Source organism: Astyanax mexicanus, chromosome 14 (assembly GCF_023375975.1).
Source record: "Astyanax mexicanus isolate ESR-SI-001 chromosome 14, AstMex3_surface, whole genome shotgun sequence".
Classification (NCBI taxonomy): domain Eukaryota; kingdom Metazoa; phylum Chordata; class Actinopteri; order Characiformes; family Acestrorhamphidae; genus Astyanax; species Astyanax mexicanus.
In genome coordinates, this window is record NC_064421.1 from 31,150,199 (window position 1) to 31,178,136 (window position 27,938).

The 27,938-nt window shown below is 38.7% G+C and overlaps 2 protein-coding genes across 6 annotated transcripts in view; one reads left to right on the forward strand and one right to left on the reverse strand.

The window, feature by feature from the left end:
• The window catches only part of phyhipla (phytanoyl-CoA 2-hydroxylase interacting protein-like a), a 30,793-nt gene extending 23,104 nt beyond the window's left edge, over positions 1–7,689 (forward strand). For both annotated transcript variants that reach the window (XM_015604625.3, XM_007244611.3), the window contains exon 5: positions 630–7,689. In XM_015604625.3, the coding sequence (XP_015460111.2) occupies positions 630–1,167 (538 nt within the window). In that variant the 3' untranslated portion in view covers positions 1,168–7,689. The remainder of the gene's footprint in view (positions 1–629) is intronic.
• LOC103028846 (protein FAM13A) lies at positions 6,970–27,666 on the reverse strand. Of its 4 annotated transcripts, none has more exons than XM_049463311.1 (17): positions 27,318–27,666; positions 25,352–25,535; positions 24,175–24,423; positions 22,088–22,268; positions 17,214–17,370; positions 16,975–17,105; positions 15,537–16,061; positions 14,836–15,473; positions 13,743–13,857; positions 13,334–13,472; positions 12,216–12,297; positions 11,957–12,123; positions 11,761–11,844; positions 10,517–10,615; positions 8,750–8,898; positions 8,515–8,616; positions 6,970–7,325 (listed from the first exon to the last, which is right to left on the reverse strand). In XM_049463311.1, the coding sequence occupies exons 1-17, from the start codon at positions 27,345–27,347 to the stop codon at positions 7,199–7,201; spliced, it is 3,159 nt and encodes a 1,052-aa protein (XP_049319268.1). In that variant the 5' UTR covers positions 27,348–27,666; the 3' UTR covers positions 6,970–7,198. The 4 variants fall into 4 exon arrangements, with proteins under 4 accessions (XP_049319268.1, XP_049319267.1, XP_049319266.1 ...); XM_049463310.1 differs by having other exon boundaries at positions 14,836–15,014; positions 15,078–16,061; XM_049463309.1 differs by having other exon boundaries at positions 14,836–16,061; positions 24,175–24,381; positions 27,318–27,665.
• Positions 27,667–27,938: the final 272 nt, after the last annotated feature.

Sequence of the window (27,938 nt, forward strand, 5' to 3'; positions counted from 1 at the left end):
TTGAGACTGGGAAGGAGATTCACCTTCCAGCAAGACAATGACCCTAAACATACAGCTAGAGCTACAGTGGAATGATTTAGATCAAAGAATATTAATGTGTTAGAAGTTCGAACACAAAGTTCTGACCTTAATCCCATTGAGCTTCTGCGGCAAGACATGAAAATTGCTGTTCACAGACACTCTCCATCTTGAGTTATTCTACAGTTTGGAATAGAATGCTTTTACACATCAAAATTTCCAAATTTTTTATTTGATGAAAAATTTGAAAACCATGTAGAAGTTCCATTCTACTTTACAATTATGTGGTAAACTGTGGCTTAAAATCTCAATAAAATACATTTAAGTTTGTGGTTTTAAGGTGACAGAATCTGAGAACGTTCAAGGGGTCTGAATACTTCTGCGAGCCCCTGTATTTTGTTAACTTAATATTCTAGAACTAAGCACTAAGAAGTAACAAAATATTACATTTATAGATGTAGGGAACATGTATGAGCTGGCACATCAATTTGCAAATTAGACCATTCAATGCAAAAATATGGTAAAAATGTACATATTTTGGTTTAGGCACACAAGTAGATCTCATGTCCATATTAAGATCTGTACCAAAACTAGTCATGTTTTCTTTACAGAGACTCACAGGGTGGTCGAATGCTTCCATCTGTGAAGGACAACAGTGGCAGCCATGGCTCTCCTTTGAGTGGAAAGCTGGAGGGCATCTTCTTCAGCTGCAACACCGAGTTTAACACGGGCCAGCCACCACAGGACTCACCGTACGGTCGCTACCGCTTCCAGATCCCGGCTGGGGAGCTTTTCACTGCAGACACACGGGCCTACTTTGGCGACTTCTACTGCATGTATACGGCCTACCACTACGTCATCCTGGTCCTGGCACCGCGAGGCTCCCCAGGGGACATCTACTGCAGCGAGCGCCTGCCTGAGCTCGACGTGACCGGTAACCGCTTCCTGACACGCGTGTGCGGCCCAGACGGGCGCGTGGAGTTTCGGCATGCACAAGACGTCATCCTGGAGATCATCTACACAGATCCTGTGGAGCTGGCACGGGGCAGCGTGGCTCAGATCAGCGGACATCAGCTCATGAGCCTGTCCACCGTCAATGCAAAGAAAGATCCGAGCTGCAAGGTCTGCAACATTAGCGTGGGGCGCTAACGTGGGAAGCTAGCGGACGCACACAAAATTGAGCTGGACCTAATGACACACCTCAAGAACTCTTATCATTACTCTAACATTAGCATGGACTAAGTCATCACAACATAAACAGATTCATCCCAAACACACTAACCAACTGTGTCCTCACCCTAGACGCTGCAACATTAGCATGGGGCGCTACACAGGCTAGCACTCGTGCACACTCAAGCTGGACTTAACCATTTATTAACCAGTTACCCTCATGTCTTAACCTCTAACCTGGACTAACACATCCACATCAACTCTCAACATAAACCTGCTAACTAACTGTATCCAAACCTCAGAACACACACAGACACACACACATACACACAAGAGCTGCAACATTAGCATGGGATGCTAACAACACCATTACTATGAGGGACACTAATACTGTATCACAGTCATTCGCAAAAATTAGACTGGACCTACTAACTAACTGTTTCCAAGAAATCTGACCACACACATCATTAGAGCTGCAACACTGGTGAGAGAGGTTATAACTATTAGTATGCACTGCTAATACTGCTTAAAACAAGGTTACAGAGTTTATTAGCGCAGGCTACACTAAACAAATGCAAACGTACTGTAAATTAGAGGAATTTATTAGCCAATTGTTGCAACTATTTTTCCAAATTTCTGCACAGTCCATTCTCTGAAATGTAATAATTTAAAGTCATTTAGAGTCAATTTTGATGTGAAATTGTGGTAAATTGTAGAGAAACATGCCAACTCTTAATTTCTTCACAGTGGTGGGGAAGGGAAAATTGTGATATAACTACAACACAAATACAATATAGCTGTTTTATTTAGCTAAGTTTTGAAGATATGAACTACTGATGTAAAATAGTAAAAAATTGAGAAAAACTCTCTGGTAAACTATTGTTAACACCTGTTTTTCTGCATGTATCCCTACACCATAATTGGATTTAAACATACAGTACATTCTATACATAATTGTTTGACCACAAGAATCACAAAAATACCCTGTTTACACCTGGTCCCTTCATGTGACTAGTATCTAAATGGTACTCAGATACGATTTTAGCCACATGTATATACACTTGGACAGGTCTCTGGTTAGTAGAACTGATTCCTGATTGCTGTATTGGACAGAATATGCAAATTTGCTTGCTGTGCAGCAGTTATTACTGATGCATCTTAGATCACCTCCTGAAGTGATTTATTGGAGTGATTGGTTTTGTATCTGTTTTAAATGTGCCTTGAGTGCGTTTAGACTTTTTTTCAGATATGCAGAAAGGGACCAGGTGTAAATGGAATTAAAGTACAAAAATGGAAAGTTGATTCAGATTTGGAACATTTTAGGGCCTGTTCACACGCAAAACATGGTGCTACAAAATCTCAATTTGGGCTGAGGACTCGATACAAAGAAAATGGGAGGCTCTCATTGTAACGGGTGCTGCCTCCTCCAGTCTCCAGAAATATAATCATAAGCGCATTAAGAGATGCATTTAAAATGCCAGGTATGAAAGACTATGAGTTTTGGCAGTAATTTGGGATCAGATCAACCAGAACCCTTGTTAATGCAAGATAATGAATAGGGTTGAATGGAAGCGCACTCTCAACCATTTAGTTTAAAAACTGAGCTTTTAAAGGTTCAGACATCTGCCTCCATTCACCACCACTGTAAACAATTCTGAATGGAAGCGTATAAAAACACAAATTCTGGAAAAAAAGATGGATATTTGGGAATATCAACCTGTTTTTTGTGTGTAAAGATGAATACCTTATCTAAAATGAAACTTCAATGTAATTGCAATTTTAAAATCCCCCACACACCATACACATTTAACTTTAGCTTAGTTTGCTAGCCTTGGCTGTTAGAAGCTGACATATAACCTACATTTATGTAAATGTAGAGATTTCTCCTTTATTATAGCACAGCTGTGCTAACCACAACATTCAGTTTGTTATTATTAATAAAATTTTAAGCAAAAAAATATTAATATTAAGAAACACAACAGAATAGAAACCTGATTTCTGATTTCTAACATTACGCTACATAACATGGACCCACACACAGAAACACACAGAAACACAGCTTGTTCATGCTGATGTTTTCCAACCCCCTTAATTCTGCCACATCCTCAAGACCCCCCTCCTGCTAGCTTCTGGCTATCCGGTTAGCTGTTTTGGTTCAGACTGCAAACCAACGCTGAAGAACTTCTGAATGGACTCCAAAAGGAGAACACCAGTGAAGCCATGGCCCTGAAAGTTTATAAGAAGAGAAATAAATGAAGGACACCACACATATCATTCCTGGATGCTTCTGTTTCACATTGTGTGTCTTAATGAGCTACAAGCCGAGGCCTAAACCTACGGACGTTACTGAAGCCAACTGTTCCGTTCCTGCCTGCTCCCAAAATCCTCTCTGCAAAAACGGAAAAGAAGTGAAGAAGAGTAGAAAGAATGCAACTTTATGAGCATCTTTTATCCCCCCTGTCCTGACTGTAAGCCACTTATATTCTTTAAAAAAAGAGAGAGAGAAGAACGAAAGAAAAAGAAAACACAGAAAACCTGGCCTTATCTGTTCATCTTCACTACCTGCTTAAGTTTAACCCAGATTTTTCAGGTAATAATGATTTTTTCAAGCTTTATCCGGAAACAAACAAACAAACAAAAATATTGAGTGAAGTCTCTCCATTATTAATATAGTCAAAGACAGGGCTTGCAGTAGAATTCTACTTTGATTCTGCTAAATTCTCCCATACTTTAGTGTATGAGATGTCAACAGAGTCATTCAGAGTGGAGGTTTGATGTGAAACTGTGCTTTCAACAACACTAATATAGCCATGGACTGCTGAAGCACTGCAGAAAATGTCTTCTTAGCAATCTTAGCAAGTGAAATGGTATTAAATATAGTCTCCTAATATCTAATATATCTTATTTTAATACTCGTAGTAATATCCTAAGAATCAATGTGTTATTTCTAATTTTGCTTTTAGTGATTTCACCTTCTAAACGTATCTTAGTGCACTGGAAGGTAATTGACTTTTTTCAAGAAACAACATATATTTTAGTCTTGGTTAAGAAATACAGTTTGAAACAAGCAAAAAGATCTGCCAATGGAATAAGACACTTAGACAGTAGATCAAATTACTTAAATCAAGCCAAAATGTACACAATACACAAAATGGCTGTGTATGAGAGAGAAAAAAATAGTGTACTTTTAGTGTTTAAGTGTATAGTGTGAGTTTATATATTTTGTCGAGGGTAAAACTGTGGTAAATCTGAACCGTTGTTTCTGTTGTACAATGCCCTGCATGATTCCCTTCAGCAGTTTAATGATATGCAGTTTTAAAATCACATTATAGGCCCAAAACTTTAGACCTCAGAATTCTGGTAAAACTGTGTGTGAGGCATCAGGCAGTTGGATTATTAACTATTAGAGGTCATTTTTTTTCTGTGAAGAATAAATATATACAGTTTTAGAGCTTCAGCCCTCTGCTTTCATTCACCTCTACGGTCACACCAAACCTCACTCAGAATGACTGTTTACAACTTAAAGGGAGAAATCTTGTGTGAAATTCACTTGGTTTATAGTGAAACATGGTAACGAGTATGAGCTTTTGTTGAATAGCCCACCTCCTTTCTCCCCCAGTATTCCCAAATATAGTGCTTTGAGCCGATGCTCCCAACAGGTTTACGATGCTAGTAGTAAGGGTATACCCATGCAAAGAAATCACTATTTTTTACACCATTAACAAACTCAAAGTAGCTCCACATTTGATTAAGGCCCTGACATTTAAAACTGAGAGCTTTGAAAGTGCACAGTTAGTTTATTAAAACACTGTTTATACACAGAGTACATTCAGGCAGTTCTCCGGACGACGCCATCTTGAAATTAATATGATGATAATTTGACTGATGGGCACAATTGAATAGGTAAGATAAGGGGAACAGATATTCAGTGAAAAAAGCATGAATATTAAAAATACTTTCAACAACTGTAACAGCTAAAATTCATGCATTCCTATAGAGTTCATTTCTGTTAATGGTGTACAAATAGTGATTTCTTAGCATTGGTAATTTTATGCCCCCATTACTAGTATTGTAAGCCTGTTGGAAGCATTGGCTAAAAGCCGGGGGAGAACATAGGTAGGCCATTTGACAAATCTTTGTACTCATTATCATGTTTCATTACAATCCAAAACCATTTCACACCAGAGTTCAACTTAAACTATTAAATTATGCAGAAATTTGAATTCCTCTTTAATCTCTAATCAGAAAAGCAGCACATTCTGCAGGCTTTCTTCTTACAGTATTTCATCAGTTGTTTCACTGATTTTATGCCTTTTCACTGTTCTTACACAGTTCTCCTTTAATCAGTCTTCATTTTTCTTTTTTTTGTATGTTTATGAAAATTGCTGTTTTACTTTATCTGAAAGTTGTTTTTTATTTTATATTTTGTAAGAATGAAACCTTGTGCATTATGTGTGTGTGTGTATGTGTGTGTGTGTGTGTGTGTGTGTGAGTGTGAGGAGAGGTGTTTTGTTGGACTGCCCAACAGTGATTTTTTTTTGTGCATGTTCATTGTGATATAGTTGTAATCTTGTTAAAATCTTTTTTGACGTTTGCAGACCCTCAAAGCTGTGCTATTGTATGCCAAAGGTATCGCGGTGAGAAACGTTTAGCCGAACTGTGCTTAACACGCACCTGAACACGCGGCAGAGACAACACGAATCAACCCAGTTACTGCGTACGTGGAGGTGAGGATATTAAACAGAAAACACAACAGCCAATTCACCTGGGGAAATTTGATCTAATTCTACATTTCTTTAAGCAGAAATGTTTATTTTGTGGCCAATATGAGTTTGTTGCAGCTGCACAAATTCGGTTCTGTGCATCAAAGCCTTAACTGTACAGATGCTTTGTTCTTTTATTATTATTACTGATAAATTGTACATCAATTAACTACAGCTTAATCACTTTATATACTGTTGATCAACTGCTAAGTTTTTGAAATCAGTTCAATTAAAAATGGCAGTGATCCACCTGAATATCTGCACTGTTACACAAAAAACATTCTTCACTTTTTGACATAATGTGAATCTTGTTATTTATATTTTATCAGAATTTCATAAAAAATGGACCAATAGCAAGGCTGCAAAATGTAGGAATTTCAATCCTTTCTTGTTAAAATAACAGTAGTAAAATGAAAAATATGTATGTACATTATCTTAAAGCCACTAGGGGAAAAATGTTAAGCTAACATTTTAGCTGTTAGCTTATGTTCTTTCTCAGATATGTGCTTTTAAACTGTGTTATTAGTATTAATGTCAGTATTTGATTATAGGTTTTGGTTTAATTTAAGTTGCCAAATAGTGACACGGAAGTGTAACTAGTGGCACATTCCATTCATTTACAGCTATAAAAAATAAAATATGTTCAGTTATATAAAACAACATTTTATTAAACACACCTGCACAAAAAAAGGCTAGAACAGTAAAAATAAAAATTCAAAAAGTCATTTTTAGCAATTTTATTCGTCTATTTCTCATGAAATCTGATAAAATATTACGAAAATTTTTCAGACTTACATTATGTCAAAAAAGTGGGAAATGCAAAAATGGAGACACAAGGTTTTAGCGTGACAGTGAAGTGTATACAACATTACGCTAACAGCAGCCATCTTGTAGCAGCAGCATTGACAGACATCAGCTCTGAAAACTCACATTTCATATGGGATTAGGATTACCATACGGTGGTCATTTTGATACTCTTTTTGCCAGTTGTGGTCACTGTGAAATGAGCTGTGCAACATTTAGCCTTTGGTAATACAAAATAATTTATACAAAAGTACTCTTTTTCATTTTTTTTTTAAACAACGTGATTGCATATTTGCCACTGATAACATTTTTCATAAATAATTATAAACGATTTCATATTTCAGCGCTGCACAGACAACAAACTGTATCTCTCAAAATTACAAAATTACAGTCCGTTAACAAATACGCTCCAGTCTTCAGCACGGCAGGGGCTAAAGCCTCGCTCACCCGGCTGCTTTCACAGTGTGTGTCTGTCCCAGCATCCTTTTCAGCAACTTTAGCCTGGCTTTCAGAGTTTCGTAGCGGTCGTATTCCGCCGCCATGGGAACCCGGTCCTCTCTCTGTGCGCTCCTGCAGTAAAGAATAGAAAAAATTGAGAGAGAGAGGGATCTATAAGCGGCACTCGTTTGCTCGTCGTTATTGCCTTACTCCGATAGCTGTGTATAGAGACGATTCAGACTGAACCTTTAAACAAGCTGTACATACTGTATGTATTATACAAAGAAGCCACCCTGTCTGTTTAAACATATCTATCCATCTATCTATCTATCAATCTCTCCTCCTCCTTCTCTCTGGGTGGTGGGCTTCACACCGTCATATCCTTTGGCAGTTGCTGTTCTGTGAATGTTTTTTTCTGTTTTGAGTTACTTGATGTGTTCCTGAAACAAACAAAAAAAACTAATGTGACTGTTCAATAAAAGCTATGTCTGAATGAGAGCTGTGTCCTTTTTCGTACAGTTATGGTAACTTTTAGAGTTACTAACAACAAGTGGACCTCAGGCTGGGCTGTAGTTAAAATGACCAGTGTGCCGTATCGTATCATACACAATAACAGTGTTATATTTTTTAAATGCTAAAAGTTCAGGTAGTGGAATTTATTTAGTTATTTACTGTAGCTGAATTTTTTATGTTTGCAGGTTAGCACTAAATATTCTACACTGTGGTATTTTTTTTTTATGTTGTTTTTGTTACGGTATTATTATTTTGGTATTGGGAGGTAGGGCGGCAACGAATAACTGTTTTTTCATGGTCATTAAGCCTGTTTATTATTGATTAAATATTAATATTTTCTTTTAGTGACAGCTCTGTTATTTTTCTTTGGATGAGCTGTTTGATGCTTTCCTTTTGTCTGTTCACATGAGTCAATGTTCTAAGCTTTTTACTGAAAAAAATGATCTGTAGAAACAGAACACTTTTTAAAAAGAGGGGTTTTGTTTTATGTTATCCATAGTAAAGTAGTACAGTACAGTAGGTCTGGATACACTTGAAAAATATATAAAAAAAAAAAAAAGTAATTAAATATGGTCACATTATCTGCAATGCTTTCACCACTATTGTTTTCTTCTGAAATCAAGGGTACTAGATCGGATTGCATTCAATGCTTTCACCAATACTTACCAATTAAAAAAAACATTTAAAAAATATGTTTAATTCTACCCAACCAATCCCTCTTCGTAAGTACTTTCCATTAAGTCTTTTATAAGAAAATGCATTTATGTATTCATATGAGATAAATATTGGAGTTGTGGATGAGACATACTTGCCAGTCTTCAAGAGAACCGTCTCCTCAAACTCTTTCAGAATCTTCCTCTGCCGTCTCTTCTCTACCCTGGTTTCTTTCAGTTGCATTAGTATCTCAGCCCTACAATCACACACACACACACACACACACACACACACACACACACAAACACACACACACAGAAATCATCTATACAAGTTTGTAATGTGCGCTTTGTTTAATTCTGTGTGTACAGGCGTGTGTGTGTGTGTACCTGTTGATGGAGTGTGTGTTGTTTGTCTGAGCTGTTGTCAGTTTGATCTCCTCCAGCTGCGAGATGAAGGCAGGATTACTGGCCTCTTGTGTCGGCAAAGTGCTACAAAGTGTCTGCTGGATCAATTTATCCAAGCCCTTATCCCCACTCTGCAACAAAACAAACACACACACTAGAGGTGTGCCAAAAAATCGATTCACATAAGAATCTTGATTCTCATTTACTACGATTCAGAATCGATTTAAAATGTCCCAAAATCGATTCTGAGGGGCGGGTTTTAGACTGATTTTGGGCTGGGTATTTTTGTTGGACCTGGCAACCCTGGGGATAGCGCTTGTCCTTTCAAACGGAGATCTTCCAGACACACACAGAGCGTAGGTGTTTGAGAATCACCGGTAAGATGGCAGAACAAGCACTATATTACATTAGATTAACGTGTAGTTTCAATGTTTTATGGCAGAATGCTTCATAACAAGCATAAAAAAGATCGCTAGTAGTTAGTTTCAGTAACTGTTAGCTAGCTAACTAGCTAACTTTCCAGTTCCACCTTAAATAACGCTACAGGTGGCAAGGGGCTGCTGCATTTAAGGCGGAACGGAAAAATACAATAAGCTAATCAGAGCTAATTTCAGCTCCTCATCACAGAGGAATTAAGGAATGGACCATATGAATTAATTTCTCCACCTCCTGCCCCCTTTCTGAAGAAATACAACGACCTTAAATTAACTAGTTAATCAGCAGCTGCTCCTGAACTTTAGCGCTCCACTGCTATCATCACATCAGCCCAGCAGCGTCACCTACACACCACCGCTAGTAGCCTGGTAATAAAGCAGTGTTATTTATTATTTATTTATTGTTCATTAACGTCATTGTGATATCCCAGTGATTCCTCTGTCACTGAGGACCCACATTCCTGCACATTTTATTGTTTTTGTAACACATTACCTGCTCCAGGACCAGTGTATATTATGGAGGGTTTTTTTTCAATAAGATTCATAAGCCAGAAGCAGAAATTTTTATAAATCAAATCGTTTTGAATCAAAAATCGATTTTGAATCGAATCGTGGCCCCCAAAATCGGAATCGAATCGAATCGTGAGATAGTAAACGATTCCCACCCCTAACACACACACACACACACACACACACACACACACACACACACCCATCCCAGTGTAGTGTAGGTCTACACAGCAATGAAATTCAGTTATTCTGACGTTCTTATTTTCTATTTTTAGATGTGTCAATAAATTTATATCTCGCTTATGTTTAGCAAACAAGTTTTGCTAAACTGGTTGTCCATTCTCTTTTTCCACTGTTCCACCTTAAATTTCACCTGAACAGACAAGTTTTAAAACGTGTCTTAGTTCTAAGATAAGACAATGTTAGTGACAAGTTTTTTTTCTAACTTAAGGTTACTAGAGTCTGCTAGAGTAGTTAAAAGTCTATTTTCAGTCATTTTATAGCTCACTTATGTTTAGGGAACAAGTTAGAGTTCTCTATTTCATCTTTTCCACCTTTGGAGAAGCTAGCGTTAACAATAAGTTTTAGTTTTTTTTATTAAATTGAATTGAATTGTAAATCTGACTGCCTTGGCATGAGTGAGCTGGACAGTGTTCAACTGCCCTCACAAGATAACTACTTACATCTTAGGTGTGGGTGTAACACTTTTTTAACTTCTTTTCATAGTACATCTAAGTGTTCATAATGTTTTGGTTCATTGGTGTACATGTCTGTACATGAGGGAGACTGAGAAAGGGAGGCTTACCATCGTATTGGTCTGTCTGTTTGATGAGTAGAACGCCTGCTTTACCAAATGATAGCGATCGTACAGATCTCTCATCACACTCCTCTCCTCTTTTGATCTCTGAACAGGACACACAGATAAAAGTACTAGATTTAGAACCATCATTTCCACTGCTCCACTGCTCAGGAGGTTCTTAGATAGTGAGGGACACTCCTGATCTAGTAGTGGAAGGTAGTTTGATCCACCATTGGGGAACTCTGTATGAGAACAGTCTGGATTGCTTTGTGTAAATGTTTGGTAAAGCTTAGCGACGTTCACTGAAGAAGTGCAGCGGGGAAGAGATAACATAGACCTTTAGGAGAGAGTTCAGGTAGGAAGGAGCTGTTCTGTCATCACCTTGACATCACCATGTGGCCTCAGTTGCTCGATCCTGCCGCTTCACGCTTTATAACATCAGAAAAATTCGACCGTTTCTGACACAACAGGCCACCCAACTCCTGGTACAAGCAGTCGTCATCTCACGCCTCGACTACTGCAATGCCATACTAACTGGCCTCCCGGCCTGTGTACTAAAACCACTCCAAATAATCCAGAATGCTTAGATCAGCCAAAACGGGCTCATGTCACCCCGCTGCTCATTGAGCTCCACTGGCTACCAGTTGATGCTCGCATCAAATTCAAAACTCTTACAATCGCCTACAAGGTGATGACAGAACAGCTCCTTCCTACCTGCACTCACTCCTGAAGGCTTACGCTACCTCCCGCCCGCTGCGCTCCTCCAATGAACGTTGCCTTGCTTTACCAAACACTCACACAAAGCAATCCAGACTGTTCTCATACAGAGTTCCCCAATGGTGGAACAAACTACCTTCCACTACCAGATCAGGAGAATCTCTCGCTATCTTTAAGAGACTCCTGAAGACAGAGCTCTTCAAAGAGCACTTACTCTCTTAACACCTCTAACTAACTAACTACTTCTAACCCCATTTCCTTCTTCCCCTCCTTCACTCCTCTATCCCATTATTTCCCTTTGACCTTCTTTAAGCCCTATCTAAAGATGTTTTTACCTTTAACTTCTATTACGGGGAGTAGTCAAGGTGTGAGATGACCACAGCTTGTGTTAAGAGTTGGGTGGCCTGTTGCACATTAGGAACGGTCAAATTTGTCTGAAGTTATACAGTGCATAGCGGCAGGACCGAGCACTTGGGACAACTTGGTGTGAATGTATTGGATACATATATATATATATGTCTGTGGTCGCTTACCGGTCTGCCATGAAGACTCTCGTAGTAAAGCAGACTCTTCTGCAGCGTCATCTTCTCCAGAGCCAGCTGATCCAAAGACATGTCCTACACACACAAAAAGGAAAATAAGTAGCTATATTTATCCACTTGCTGGTCTACCATCATTATAGCAATTAGAAATGTATCCAGCAGTGGCTACTGAGCGTAATACCTGTACCTGTAAACGCTCTGGCAGGTTAAGTTCCAGTCGTTTTTCTTTCAGGTGTTGCGTTAGTGTTTTCACTGTGTCCTCCAGTGCAGGTTTAGTCACGCTGACCCCCTGCTGGACAGTAGAAGAACTGCAGAGCTTTACTGATCCGTCCACACACTGCCTCGATTGTAGGTCTATAGGAAGAGAGAAAGGATGCAAAAATCTATCTATTAAACCCTTAAATCTACTGACACCAGAAACATGAATTATACAGCATTCCACATACCTGTAAGCTGCTTACGGGCTTTATCCAGGTCAATCATTAGACTCGCCACTCTAGGATCAGCCACCTTATCATTACGTCCAGCCTGCATTGACAAATAAACAAAAAAAACATTAATAAATAATATCACATCTTGCTTTGCACATCTTTGCATTTTCTCAGTCTGTTTTATGAGGTAGAATCAACAGGAATGGCTTTCAGTTAACAGCTGTGCTGAACTGGTTAAGAGTTAATTACTTAAATTTCTTGTCTCTTAAAGTGTTTGAGAGCATCAGTTGTAAAGTTGTGAAGAGGTAGTTTGTATACTCAAAGTCAGTAAATCCAAAAATGTTTATGCTGTCTGCCACATCTAATTTAAATACATTTATTTAAATTGTTCAATTAATTTAAAATTGAACACAATTATTTCATACAAAATAAATAGCAATACATATATTGCATTTGTTTTTGTTATTGCATTGACCATATGATAATGTGAGGAGTGTCAAAAACACCCACAAGAGACAAACTGTGGGTAATGTGAGCCACCAGAGGGCGACAGAGTAGTAAATTATGAATATACAGAATAGACTCCTAAATCCTCTCTATTAAAAATTACTGTGAACACCATAGCACTACACTGCAGCTGTGGTGAGGGTAGGTGTTTGCATCTTAATAGCAAAAAATAAAATAAAATAAATAAATAATATTTAATAAAAGAAAAAGGACATTATCAATAAATACAATATTAAAACGAATTACTAACATTAATATTTTCATTAACAGAACATCTACATGAAAATAAACAGCAAAAAGCTATACCTACAACCTGTATATTTTATTTTATTTATATTTTGCATTATATATACAGATATACATTACAATATACAAATAATACATTTAAAAAAAGACATCTGATAATACATTATGAATGTGATCTTGAGTAAACTACAGTAACTACTGTGGCATCATCTCAATACAGAAACAGGTCAACAGGACAGGATCAGTTCACTGACACACACACACACACACACACACACAGATACTCACAGACATACATACATACACACACACACAGACACAAAGACACACGCACATAAATACACACACACATATATGCACACACATTTACACAGACACACCTTGTAGTACTGAGTGTACTGGAAAGAGTTATCCAAGCCCCTGACTGCTTGTTTGAGGTTGTGAATACGGCGCTGCAGCAGAGAGACGGACGGCTCAGTGGAATCTTCTGCACTATTCTTACTGCTAATACAGTCAGACCTGCACACACACATGCAAACACACACACACACACAGTAGCCAAGTGACCAACGCGTTCAGAGTAATCATTCAGCTCTGTGGAAAATGTCATGCTCATGTTTATAGGCTAAACATATAGTATATATAGCTATTAAAATAAAAATCTACATCTTGATATCAAATAAAGAGTATACTATATTGTATATGTTATATTCCAAGACATTATCATATATGATTCTTTTGTCATTGCATAAAGCTTGTTTGTATCTAAAAGTTCATTACATAACTTACATAACTTGTGACTGGCTGGAGGAGACAGAGCCTTGCTCGCTGCTTAAGTGCTGATTCTGACTTAAGATTGGAGCGTGAGGAGAGGGAAGTGCACCCACAGGCCTCCAAATAGGAGCTACAGAGAGAAAGAGCGGGGAAAAACGTCAATCTATTAAAATGTCCAGAAATGATAAAAATATCTGGAATGATATATTTAGTACACTTTCAGCTGTTATTGTGACACTGATTAAACCAGAAACATTAATTGCATTTTTGGTTTTCTCATCCAGTTTACTACTTTCACTTTTATTCGTGGCTGTGATAGATATTTGGAACTTTGTATATTAGGATTTCTTTTTCCCTTTCCATTTCCAAGTGAACAGTGTACACTGTTCTTTAAGGAACCAAAACTGGTTCTTCTATGACAGCGGTTCTCACACTGGTGGTACTCAAAGCATCCCAAACTGGTACACTAGATATCCTCAGAAAAGAAATCTGCTTGCATTTAAATATTAAGGACTAAATGTATCAAGTTTAATAGAATGTAGTAATTTTGCTAACATTACATTAGTTATTGTTTAGTTTTTACCCGATAGAACCTGTATTTAAGCTACATTTCAGTCCTTCACAGTAATCTAGACGTGTAAGTATCTAGAAAAGAAATATGCTTGCATTGAAATACTAAGGACTAAATGTATCAAGTTTAATAGATTTATTAACATTACATTAGTTAGTGCTTAGTTCTTTACCAGTTAGAATCTGTATATATAAGCTACACTTTAGTCCTTCACTCTCAGAACTACAGTTTTATCATTTTTAACATCGGTTTCATTGGTCCTAGAGTTGTGGAATACCACAAGATCTGCTCTATCAACCAGCAGTCACCAACAATTCACTACAGTTTCTGCAGTATAGTTGACAGATACTTACACGTCTAGATTACTGTGTATGAAATGGCTTGTTTGGTGGAACCCAGTCTAAAAAGTTTGAGGACCTCCCTGAAAGAACCTTTTGAAGCACCTTCTTTTGTTAAGATGATATCTATGAATGCCACCAGTACAGGAAGAGTGGAGGAAAGCAGATAATAATGAAGATGCTGATAAAAATGCTTTACCCCTGCTGTCACAGGTGGGCTGTTCACTGCCGGATGGTGGGCTGGCTCCTTTTTCCTGTGTGTCTACATTTTGAGTGTTGCTGGACTCTGTGGAGTGTATGTGGTGGCTCTGCCTGTGTGAGCTGCTGGTCTCTGGGAGTGTGTGGCTGGACTCTGTGGAGTGTGTGTGGTGGCTCTGCCTGTGTGAGCTGCTGGTCTCTGGGAGTGTGTTGCTGGATGTGCAGTGTGTGTGCTGGCTCTGCCTGTGTGAGCTGCTGGTCTCTGGGAGTGTGTGGCTGGACTCTGTGGAGTGTGTGTGGTGGCTCTGCTTGTGTGAGCTGCTGGTATCTGGGAGTGTGTGGCTGGACTCTGTGGAGTGTGTGTGGTGGCTCTGCTTGTGTGAGCTGCTGGTATCTGGGAGTGTGTGGCTGGACTCTGTGGAGTGTGTGTGGTGGCTCTGCTTGTGTGAGCTGCTGGTATCTGGGAGTGTGTGGCTGGACTCTGTGGAGTGTGTGTGGTGGCTCTGCTTGTGTGAGCTGCTGGTATCTGGGAGTGTGTGGCTGGACTCTGTGGAGTGTGTGTGGTGGCTCTGCTTGTGTGAGCTGCTGGTCTCTGGGAGTGTGTGACTGGACTCTGTGGAGTGTGTGTGGTGGCTCGGCCTGTGTGAGCTGCTGGTCTCTGGGAGTGTGTTGCTGGATGTGCAGTGTGTGTGCTGGCTCTGCCTGTGTGAGCTGCTGGTCTCTGGGAGTGTGTGGCTGGATGTGGAGTGTGTGTGGCAGGTGGTTTTGGTGTGTGAACTCCTGTTTGGAGTGTATGTGTGGCTCCGGGTGTATTTCACTCTGGTCTTGGGGTGTGTGTGTCCAGTCCTGTTGCTGGTGTCTGAGTGTGTGCCACCGCTGCTCTGGGAATCTGTGCTGCTGTATAGGGTGTGTGTGTTGTTGCTCTGACTGTGTGAGGTAATGGTCTCTGGAAGTGTGTCGCTGGTTTTGGTGTGTGTATCCCGGTTTGGAGTGTATGTGTGGCTCCGGGTGTATTTTGTTTTGGTCCTAGAGTGTGTAGTGTTGCTGGTTTGCTCTTTTAAATGTGTACCGCCACTCTGTGAGTGTGTGTTGCTGTACGGGGTGTGTGAGTGTTTGTTGTTGTTGTTGTGGTTTGGAGATGGCGGCTCTTCTTCAGTCTGTCTCTCCTCTTCTTGTGTCCTTTTCTCCGCCTCTGATTCATCTGAGTTGGAGGGGAGTGTGTGATTGCTGTGGGGCAGAGATACGGTAACACATCTAAATCACTTCAAGGGAAGAGTAGCATTTAACAATTTTCAATGTCCACAACTTATTAACTTCAAATACGTATTAATTATAACATTAATTATGGGTTTTTGCTTTGCTTTGTGCAATGGTGTGCAGTCATGTTAGAACAGGATGCTAAAGTATTAAGCGTTCCTTCTACTGGAACTGGAAAGGGCCCGACAGCATTATCCCCCCTCCACCAAACTTTGCACTTGGCACAATGCAGTCAGACATGTTCTCCTGGCAACTGCCAAAAACATACAGGATTCATAGACAATGCTCTACGGTGTCCAGTGGCGGTGTGCTTTACACAACTGCATCTGATACTTTGCACTGCCATTAAAACCACTTCTTTCCATGAAGCTCTTCTTGGGCTGAACTCAAGAACGTAGCTGCTGCTTTTATACACCTGTGGACATGGAAGTGATACAGGAACACCTGAATTCAATGATTTGGATGGGTGAGGAAATACTTTTGGCACTAAATTTCCTTCGGAATCAAGAGTGTCTATCTGTCTATCTATCTGTGTGTCTGTCTGTGTGTCTGTCTATATATCTATCTATCTATAATAGGTTATATACCCTGAAACTCCCATCTGTTTTCAATATGTTGAGTACACTGGAAAACATTTAAAGGATAAAACTACTCTTAAAGGAATCTAAAGATCATTGCATAAACTGCTATTATACTATAATCAGAAATACAAAAATAAACAAATGGTTAATTACAAGATTTAAATTAACAGGTGATTACTGTGTAATCATTTATTTCTCTAACTATATAAAAAATCCTTTTAAACCCCTATATCTATTATAAATATGACAAGTCTAAAGCCAATGTGCAATTCCAGGGGTGTGTAAGGGGTAAGGAAACACACCTGCTGTTCAGTGCTTGGGTCTGTACTGCAGTCAGTAGGTCAGCTTTCATGTCTGTGTCCTTGCTGTGATCAGTAGGTTGGCTTGTATCCGTGCTACTGTCACACACAGCGCCCAGATTACAAGACTGGACCTTTAAAACATGCAAAATTACATTAAAATTGATACATCTCATACTGTCCTTATACAAACACACACACACACACACACACACACGCACACCAACACAGTGCTTTCTCACCTGGTGTAGCTGTGCCATATCTGCTATAGGAGGAGGTGGCAGTGTGAGGTCCCCGCTGTGTGTATTTGGCATCAGGTGTTTGTGTTTCTCCAACAGATACAGAGTGAGGGTATTGCAGACCGTCTGTTCCTCCAGCATCTTGGGGCCCTCAGGGACTCTGCATGCACACACACACACATGCACACATTTAATGCAAATCCAAATTAACTATTTCTATCTATGTATATATTTAGTGAGTATATATATTCTACAGCTATGGTGATTATTGGTTGGATATGCAAACAGGGTGTTTGTACTTTAAGTTAAGTACTCACATGGGCCATTACCAGGATACCAGGATCGCTACAGAGCTTGGACAACCAGTAAGTAAAGAAAATGACTTGGCTCAATCTCTCACATGCACCTACGAGACGCAGCTTAACTCACTCTAAAACTCTTACAAACTTTCAGAAAATAAAATACAGATCCTTCAAAACTCACTCTTAGTTCACAATTACAGTATAAACATCTAAAATGACATCCACAGTATATACGAATACAAAATTAGCATTGCTGCTCACCAGTTTAAAAAGTGTAATAAACTGAATAACTCTAAAAGTTGTGTTATGTCTTACGTCTGGCAAAATCACATTCAGAAGTTCCCATTGGAGATACAACTCTATTGGTGTACAAGATGCTCTTGCAACGTACAGGATGCTCTTGAACTTATATAAAAGTATAAATCTTAAAACAACAAATACAGGAAATGGAGAAATAAAGGCAGGCAGAGGAGAGAAAAGAGAAAATTGAATAAACTAGCTGATGTTGTGTTTTACAGGTAATTCACAACAAAATGTAAAATTTGACTAATACTGTAAAAACCAATACTAATTGTAAAATTAAAGCCATGTGGATAGTATGAGAACCACTGTGAATAGATTTAGTGAGGGAAATTTACACACAGAAAGGAAACCTGCCTTTTCATAAACAAACAAATGCTAAAGCTAAGTTAGCTCAGCTAACGTTACTATCCTGCCCTGTACAGCTCATACCTTTCAGCTGTAAAACAGACAGTTTTAAAGAGGTACACAAAGGAATATTACCCAATGAATTCCATTTAATTTATGCCAGTAGAGTTTAAAAATGAACTTGAACCTGGCATTTACAGGCTCTCCTTGCCAGGAGGTGGTGTAAACCATGGGCCTGGAGCTGCTGCTTGAAAAAGAGTAAACTAGAGTAAACACTTCATCGTGTTTTGGATTGTTTGGCCACTTACTCATGCCATATTTGCGTCATTCACTTTTTTTGGTATTATAGCAAGAGGAAACAATTCAGAACCTGAACCTGCTGATACAGAGTCTTAATCCAGTGTGGATGTAATTCGGAATTATGTAAGTATGCAATTCATTATGTAATTACACTAATCCTAGGTGCTAAGGGTTAATACACTTCAAGACGTGAAGAACCTGAAATCCAATTCACATTATCAAATCTACTACAGCCTGAGTAATCCAATCAAAACAAGCACAAACCCAGTGACAGAGGCCTAGAAACAGAGGGCGAGAGACACATATAACAGCGAAAACTCATCATCTTACCACTTGCATAGCTGTAGGTTTCCATCAGGCCATTCAGGGGCACTGCTATATATATATATATGTGCATGTATGTGCTGATGTAGGTACACATGTGTTTTAATAAGGGGTCAAAACTGGTGGGTGTGTTTGGAGCAGGTGCTCTTGTTGTTGTTTGTGTGTATATGTGTGTGTGTGTGTGTGTGTGTGTGAGTGTCCTTCTGGCATGGTTTGAAGAGGCGGAGCATTGCAGCAGGGGTTCATGGGAAAACAAAATGCCAAACATGGCGGAGTGATATTAATAGCGTTGTTTATTAGGAAGTGATAGAATCTAATAAGCTGAGAGTCTCTCGCTGATGTAAAGAAGAAGGCTTCATCCATCATCTCCCTCCTGCCCTGTCTGTCTGTCGCTCTGTCTGTCTGAGGGTTTCTTCAACCCCCTCTCCCGTTTCACACAGTCTCTGTGTTATGCACTGACAAGCCTGGAAGATCTCTCTCTCTCTCTCTTACTCACTCGCTCGTTCTCGCTGGCGCTCACATTTCCTGTGGTGTTTGGATCTGGCCTGATCAGCTGCACTGACTCAGCTCTGTCCAGTCATACAAACACATCCAGATACACACACACAGCAATCCAGCACACGCGGGGGGAGACACGGACCGCCGTGCCCAGAGTATAAATAAAGATTTTTCCATCTGGAAGGACAGAGAGGGGAATTAAACAGGGTCATGTCTGTTTACTTACAGCTTCTGTAAACAGAAGCTTCAATACGTTCACACAAACACACACCCCCGGAGCAGCCCTCCAAACAGCCCCCCCCAGTTTCCAGCACACCCCTTCAGCTGAGGTGGCCACCAGTCATTAATCTACTTCTCCTTTAAAGGAACTGTGATGGAACTGGGTGTGTGCCAAATCCTATCGTAACACAATAATATCTCCCTTCGTTGCTAAAACTATCAATAATCTATATTGTGTTAATATTTCTGCAATATTCACCCTGGAATCTGGCGGTCTATTTATATTTGTTTTGCTATTTACCGTGAAGCTTTAATGGTATATTTGTATTTGTAAGAGTTTTGGTTGCAAGCATATAAAATCCAAGCAATTAAAATTCTGTATATTATATGTTATTGCAAAAATACCCTTAAATCTTCTGATATTATTTTAAGGCAATATCGCCCATCCATAGCATGTACACATGTTCCGGGTCTGAAATGTGCACCTTTAGTTTTGTACTAAAACTACAAGGCTATTTTTATATATATATATATATATATATATATATATATATATATATATATATATATATATATATATATATATATATATATATATATATATAAACCATTGCATTAGAACCACTGACAGGTGAAGTGAATAGCTAACATTGATAAACTGGGTCCAAGGGTACCTGTTAAGGTAATGATAAACAAGCCAATATTACCGATTTGATGTGAAAAATGGACAAGTGAGAACAGAATTGTGAACTGTGATCTATATGACTCGGTCAGAACATCTCCAAAACATCAAACATCAGTTTTAAAGAAGGGCGGCAAGTTAACTGCAAACAAGGTCATAGGTGTCCAGATCATATTAATGCTAATAGATGCATCACCTCAAAACTTAAAGGAATAAAAGAAATTTAAAGCTTATTTTTCTTCTTTTTATCTGATTTCTGTTTTGATTGCCTGTCATAATTGTGCGTCATATAGAGAGAAATGGTGAAGGACTCCTTATAACTTCCCTGTGATTGTGTGAGGTGGCGTTGCTGTTGGCTGAATAGGCAGGTCAATATAAAAAATGTACAGCACCAATTTTATCACATGTAAAAGAAAGAAATAACTAACTTATGGCAAATATGGCACTTGTCTGCATAGGTACAGTATCATTTCTAAATATTTGCCAATTTTAACACATTATAAATTATCTAATGAAATGTATCACACTTTTGCTTATTTATCCCAGCTTCACTCTGTGTAATAATCTGTATCAACCAAATGGACCAATAGAAACATTCCAAAAGGAACAACAATTACACTGACGTCCAATGAAAGCTAAGAAGAATTTGCTATCTTGCGCATATGATGTAATAAATAAATAAAATGAAACATAATGTATATGAGACATGCTTTATCTGTTGTGCATACATTTGAAGTTGTATTATTTGTTCATGTGAAATGTGTTAACTGTCTATTACCATGCAGAAATATAATATATGATATATACTAAGGCTAGGAGGTTAATCAGATTAATTTGATTACTCGAATTTCTGTTTTAATGCACTTTTTTACATTACATATAGGAGCTGCAGAGGGAATCTCAATATACAGACATTTGCTTCTGTCAGAAACCTATAAAGTCTCTTAAAATGATTTTATGTGGCAGTGATTTTCATATTTTACACTTTTCCTTATATTTAACTAAAATTCAAGGATGTTCATGTATATTTCATCCTTGTTTAATATAAAAGCTGCAGACATAGAAGGTAGAAGGTGTTTTCATAGAAGGTAGAAGCTTTTTTTTTGTAAAAAAAAATACATTAATAAAAAATAAGAGGAAGGAGGAAATAATGTGTAAAGAACAAAATAGCTGGCACATCACTTTAAATGGTGCTATTTGTTTGCAAATAAATATGTAAGTACTAAAAATCATAATCGTAATAAAGAATTGCTCATATATTTGAAGAATATCAGGATTATTCTTTTTTCCACAATATCATTTCATCATATCTTATTATATTATATTATTTAAAGAACTATTCCCATATTTATGAAATATGGCTGTATGTAATTTTGTTGTTTGTTTTTTTTATTTCCAGATATGGACTGGTCAGACATGATGGGATGAGAGTGAGTGCTTTGGGAGTGAAATCATTCAGAGGTGGCTGTCTCAAAAAGTGAACCTTGCGAGTGCGTTTTAACCCATGTTTTAGATAACTGTATATCAGTGTCTACTATAAAGAAGTGGACAGGCAGACAAGCGAGCAGCCTGTGGGTGGTGGGAGACTCCAGGCTCTAATCTCCCTCAGCTCTCGGCTCTGTCTCTTTGGCTCAGAGCGTAGCACTTAGCCCCGCTCACCTCCCCCTGGGGTGTGCTTATGAAGGACAATGTGTTCCCACTGCTCTCTGCCTGCTTTAAAACAGCTTCCAACAACACTCCCAGCTGCCAGAAAAAACTCCTGAGAGAACATTATGAGGAACTTAAAACGCTGAGATCGACCGTGCGGTGCAAACTGTCAGAGAGGTCAGAAGATATAAACACACACAGACACACACACACACACACACACACACACACAGACACACAATCTCTGTCAAACTCACCGGAAAATGCACGGCCCAAACACTGTGGCCAAGTTTTCTGAGGTCATGTGATTCCACTGGCTGTGGGCGGCCACTCTGGACAGGAAGTGCAGGAGGTACGACAGGATGTTGTAATTGTCATCAGGGAGACGATTCAGGGTTTCTTTCAGTGCCTCAAACAGCTCCGCCCGGCCTTTATGGTCTGAACATACAAACGCATATTAAACTTTAAAGCAATAGTTCCTTATTGTTTTAATAAGATTTTTTCCTTATTGGATGCACTTTCTTATACTTGAGAATACTTTTAAAGTTCTTGAAATTCTAAATCAACTGAAGTATTTTTTATTTACTGAGTAGTTCTTGACATATGGAAGAGAACATTATTCAAAAACTCTACCCCTTTACAACACAACAGATGCTCTCAAACACATTAAGAGGCAAGAAATTCAGGTAATTTACTCATGGTGAGGCACAGCTGTTAACTGAAAGCCATTTCAGGTGAAGCTGACTGAGAAGATGAAGCAAGAGGTGCTACTTTGAAAAATCTAAAATATATAACATATTCTGGTTTGTTTAACACTTTTTTTTCATTTGCTTAATTATTCCCTTTGTCTTTTTTCATATGTGACTTTAGTATTAAATCAACAATGCAGAACATTTGAAAAGAATGAAAAACCACTGAGGTGGTTTAAGTTGACTACATGATATACAGTAGTATGAAAAAGTTTGGGCACGGCTGATCATTTTTAGGATTTCGGATCAGCAATTTCAGTTAAATATATAGTCATATAGCTGATGCACACAGTGATATTTAATTGAGTTTATAGGATTTACAGAAAGTGTGCAATAAAGCAGGTGCATAAATGTGGGCACCCTTGTCATTTTATTGATTTGAATCCCTTTAGCACTATTTATATGAACACAATATTTGTTTGATAATGCACGGTGAATCTAATTATGAGAAAGGGCTAATGTGGCCAACTGCAAGTTTTTTCTCCTCTTTGCATCTTCTCTGAAGAGTGGCAACATGGGAGCCTCAAGACAGCTCTCAAATGACCTGAAAACAAAGATTGTTCAACATCATGGTTTAAGGGAGGCATACCAGCAGATATTAGCAGATTTTTGATCTCATGCTCAGAAACCATCAAACCTGACTGAACTGGAGACGTTTAGTAAAGAAGAATGGTCAAAAATACCTTCAACCAGAAGGCAGACTCTCACTGGAAGCTATAGGAAGCGTTTAGGGGCTGTTATTTCTGCAAAAGGAGGTTCTACTAAATATTGATGTAATTTTTCTCTTGGGGTTCCCAAAACCTTCCTAATTTTGTTTCAAGAATTATTGCACATTTTCTGTAAATCCTATAAACTTCATTTCACTTCTCAAATATCACTGTGTTCGTGTGCTATATGATATTTAACTGAAATTGTTGATCTGAACAACCAATGATTTGTAAAGAAAAATTATGAAAATTATCAGGGGGGCCCACATTTTTCACACCACTGTAGCAATGCTAGAATTGTCAACTGCCAGAATCAATAAAGCCAAATCATCTGCTCTTGAGAGAGGGAGGCAAATGTGCTGGGCCGTAATATATAGATTGAAAACATGACGTGAGGCATAATAAACTATTTGTATGTATATGTTTTGTAATATCTATAGGTGTATGTGTATAGGTATAATTAGAAATGTATGGACCAGTGGGATTAGGGGGAACAGGGAAGAAAAGGGTTTCAATTTTCTTTTTAAATGTTTCAGTTGTATGTGTTTGTTTGTATTACCTTGATCTTAATATTGCATTGTTAATGAGTATGCAGTGTGTATACACTTGTAAACACTTACTGCATGAATTTCCTGTGTGTGTGTGAGTGTGTGTGTGTGTGTGTGTAGTCGCATGTGCCTGTAAGCACGCAGGGTGTGTGTGTGTGTATATCTGTGTTTGTTGCTGGGAACATGTGCTGGATAGATGAAGACTGCATGTGTTTACACTTTGTGTGTATCCAAAAGAGTTTGCTGGATGAACCAGAGAGCTCTTGCTGCACGTGTTTATTCAGTTTATTTATCTGTGGGTTTTTGGCAGATCGGTGTGTATGCAAGTGTGTGTGTGTACCTGTGAGTGCCTGCTGCATGCACTTGCTGTGTGTGTTTGGTATTAGTCCACAGGGCAGTTCCCTCAGAAAGAGTTTTAGCAGAGCGGCCACAGTCGGAACGTCTCCTCTCACCAGATCCAAAGGTTCTCCGCGGTCCAAACTCAACCTCAGCAGCTTGCAGCGCGGGGCTGATCCACACACTCTGAACACACCACTCTGCTGAAGACCTAGGGACACGTGGACACACACACACACACACAGACGACAGGCTGTGTGTTGGATATGATGTGCATCACAATACAGGGGTTACCATTTAGTACACAATATTATACACAGAAAATCACAATAAATGAAAAGTATCCAATCAGAACAGTGGGATTCTAGATACAGCACTACTATCTAGCAATCTATTTTAAACCCAAAACTAAATTAACTGAAACACTGTCATCAATATTTACCTTGTAAATTTTTAACAATTAACAATTTACAGATTTTTTTAATTGATGCAACATTGCAAAATATAATATCAAAATACTCTGATATGTCAATATTTTCTTGCACCCCTACATTCAACTGGCCAGTGTCAGTAGCAACCGCCACACAAAACCATAGTAGGTTTTCCATAGCAACCACCTGGGTTTTCCATAGCAACCATAAAATAAAAGAGCAAATTAAACAGGTGGTGAGTGCTGTTTTCACAATATTGTGTGTACATTTTGCAACACCAGTTGATTTGAGACGCATACTAATTAGTAACTTATAAAACACCATTATTTGTTTTTGTTAGCTACTTTAGCCTTGTAACATCAGTGCATAACTAAATAAAAAAACTTTATTGTGGTATAAACATATATTGGTGGTATAACACTAATAGCATAAAAGTATCTCCAAACAGAGAGTGAGAGCTCACTAATTGTCACTCTCTGAATAACTCAGGCCCTCCATAGTTTAGCAACTGGCGAGTTAAAGGAGTAAAAGGAGTCTGCAAAATGTGCCACCAACAAGTTGAAAACACTTCTTAGACCATTCAATCACTGTGTGCTCTAAGATTTGAGGATTATATGTCTTCTCCACGACACATGACGTTATCATCGTCAGCAGCAGCCGCACTGCACCACCCCCATAATAAACATACCCTAAATTAATATTTTGAGAAAAACTGTGGATATCACCCAGACCTTTCCCCAACACACTCACCGTTCTTTTCCAGAAACTCCACCATGTTTTTCAGCACTACTGGTACCCCATGCTGCAGCTTCCCTGCCTCCCTTAGCTTTGACAGAGGGATACCGAATACTGCCCTGGGGTCTGGATCTGGGGCCTGGGGCTCTGGCTCCACACGAGCACTGTGCTTCAGAACCCTCACTGATGACTGACTTTGCTGAAATCAAGCAAAAACAAAAAAGGATCCTTTTCTATTGGCAATATGTCTGAATAGGGACTAAAGCTGTGTCAGCAGTAGATGCACATTAATGTAGCTGAATGCATTCATTATAAGAGGTATACTCACACATAGACAGATAGACAGACAGACAGACAGACAGACAGACAGACAGACAGATAGATAGATAGATAGATAGATAGATAGATAGATAGATAGAAAAAATGCAGTGCTTTTAAACCTCAAATAATGCAAAGAAAACAAGTTTATATTCATTTAGAACAACAATACTAAAGTTTTATCTAAGGAAGAGTTCAGAATCAATAACTGGTAGAATATCCCAGATTTTTAATCAAAGCTTTCATGTGTCTCAGCATGCTCTCCATCAGTCTTTCACACTGCTCTTGGGTAACTTTATGCCACTCCTGGCTCAAAAAATCAAGCAGTTCAGCTTTGATTCATGGCTTGTGACCATCTTCTTCTTAATTGCATTCCAGGGGTTTTTAATGATGGTTCAGGGCTGGAGATTGTGCTGGCCATAACAACCAGTCCCCAGGGTTGGGGAACATAGCTAGAGCAGAAGGAAGCAAGTTTTCTTCCAGGATAACCTTATATGTGGCTTGATTCATACGTCCATCTCAAACATGAACCTGCCCAATTTCAACCTTGCGGAAGCATCCCCAGATCATCACTGATCTTCCACCAAATTTCACAGTGGGAGCAAGACACTTAGGCTTGTACACCTCTGCAGGTCTCTATCTAAACATTTGATAGCCAGGTGTTGAGCAAAGCTGAAAATTGGATTAATCAGAGAAAATGATCTTACTCCAGTCCTCTATGGTCCAACTCCTATGATTTTGCACACTTCAGCATGGCTCTCCTTTGCTTCTCATTGAAGTAGGTCCTTTTTCTAGCTTGAATCCTGCCTCTAAGAGATTTTTTTGAACTGTTCTTGCCATGCACGTCACCCTAGCTGCCATTTGCCATTCTTTTTATATGTCATTTGATGTTATCCTGCGGTTGCTGACTAAGTTGATGTTCAATCTCCAGACCTGAACCCCATTGAAAAACTTCTAAATGTAATTATGTAAGATGTAAGTTGGAGAACCAGGAGTGGCATAACGTTATCCAAAAGCATTGTAAAAGACTGGTGGAGGAGAACATATCAAGATGCATGAAAACTGTGATTAAAAATTTGAGTTATTACTCCAAATATTGATTTCTGAACTTAAAAACTTTATGAATAAGAAGTCTGCATCTTTTTTGTTATTTCAGCCATTTCTCATTTTCTGCAAATAAACGCTCTAAATGACAATATTTTTATTTTGACTTTTGGAGAAATGTTGTCCGTAGTTTATAGAATAAAAGAACAATGTTACTGAAGTGGTCTTTTAATTTATTCCAGAGCTTTAGATAGATAGACCTACAGATAGACAGACAGACAGAAAGATAGATAGATAGACAGACAGACAGACACTTTATTGATGCCAAAATAAATAAAGGAATGTATTTGTTCTGTAAAAGAAGAAAGGCTATACAGATAAAGTGTATTTAAACGCTTCACTGCAGTACTTATATAGACTCAGTACTGTTTGTAAAGCCTGTAAATACTGGTTAATTAGTTCTAGTTGCTCTCAGCTGCTTTACTCATTACTGTTCTTCACTCTCTCTCTTTGCTGAGAGCTTTATAGCTAGCACTCCAGGCTCTCCTGCTGCTGGAGCCTGACCAGCAGTCTGTGGTTCTAGATAGCTTGGTTCTCTGGAGGGACTGAAGTTACTCACACAGAGCGACAGTGAAGCTCCTGCTCCCATTTTAATCTCCTCCGAGGGCAGAATCCATTACCCCGCACCGCGGCTCAGCCCGCCCGCCCTGCTGCTGCTACTGGAGCGCTATCTTAGCTTAGCATAGGTTAGCCTGCTAATCTACCGCGTGACAGCGCGACCAGCGGCCCCAATTTTAGCTCTGCTGAGGAGAATAGCGCTTTATTTTACTCTTGATTAACTGAATTAATAAAATACACTGTATTCATAACTGCACCGCGGCTCCTCAGCCGGACTGCGGGGTTAGCATTAGCGCTAGCTCTGAACGCGCAGCTCACCGCTGCTGTTTACATGTTGCTAGTCATGTGACTACTGTTCCGTTTCCATAGAGATGGTTGTCATGGTAACAGATGCGCCATGTGGATATCAGTCCGGTATCAAATTTATAGTAATCATAATCGATCCGTTAACTATTAATAATAAGTATATTTAAAAATTAACTAATAACTTCTAAAACTAAAACTATTTTAAAAATAACTTGATTAATTAAAAAAAGATCTGAAAATAATCTGATTAATCTCCTCAATCTTCTAAAATTGTCAAAATGGAATTATGTTTATATTATTGTTGTCAATCGATTTA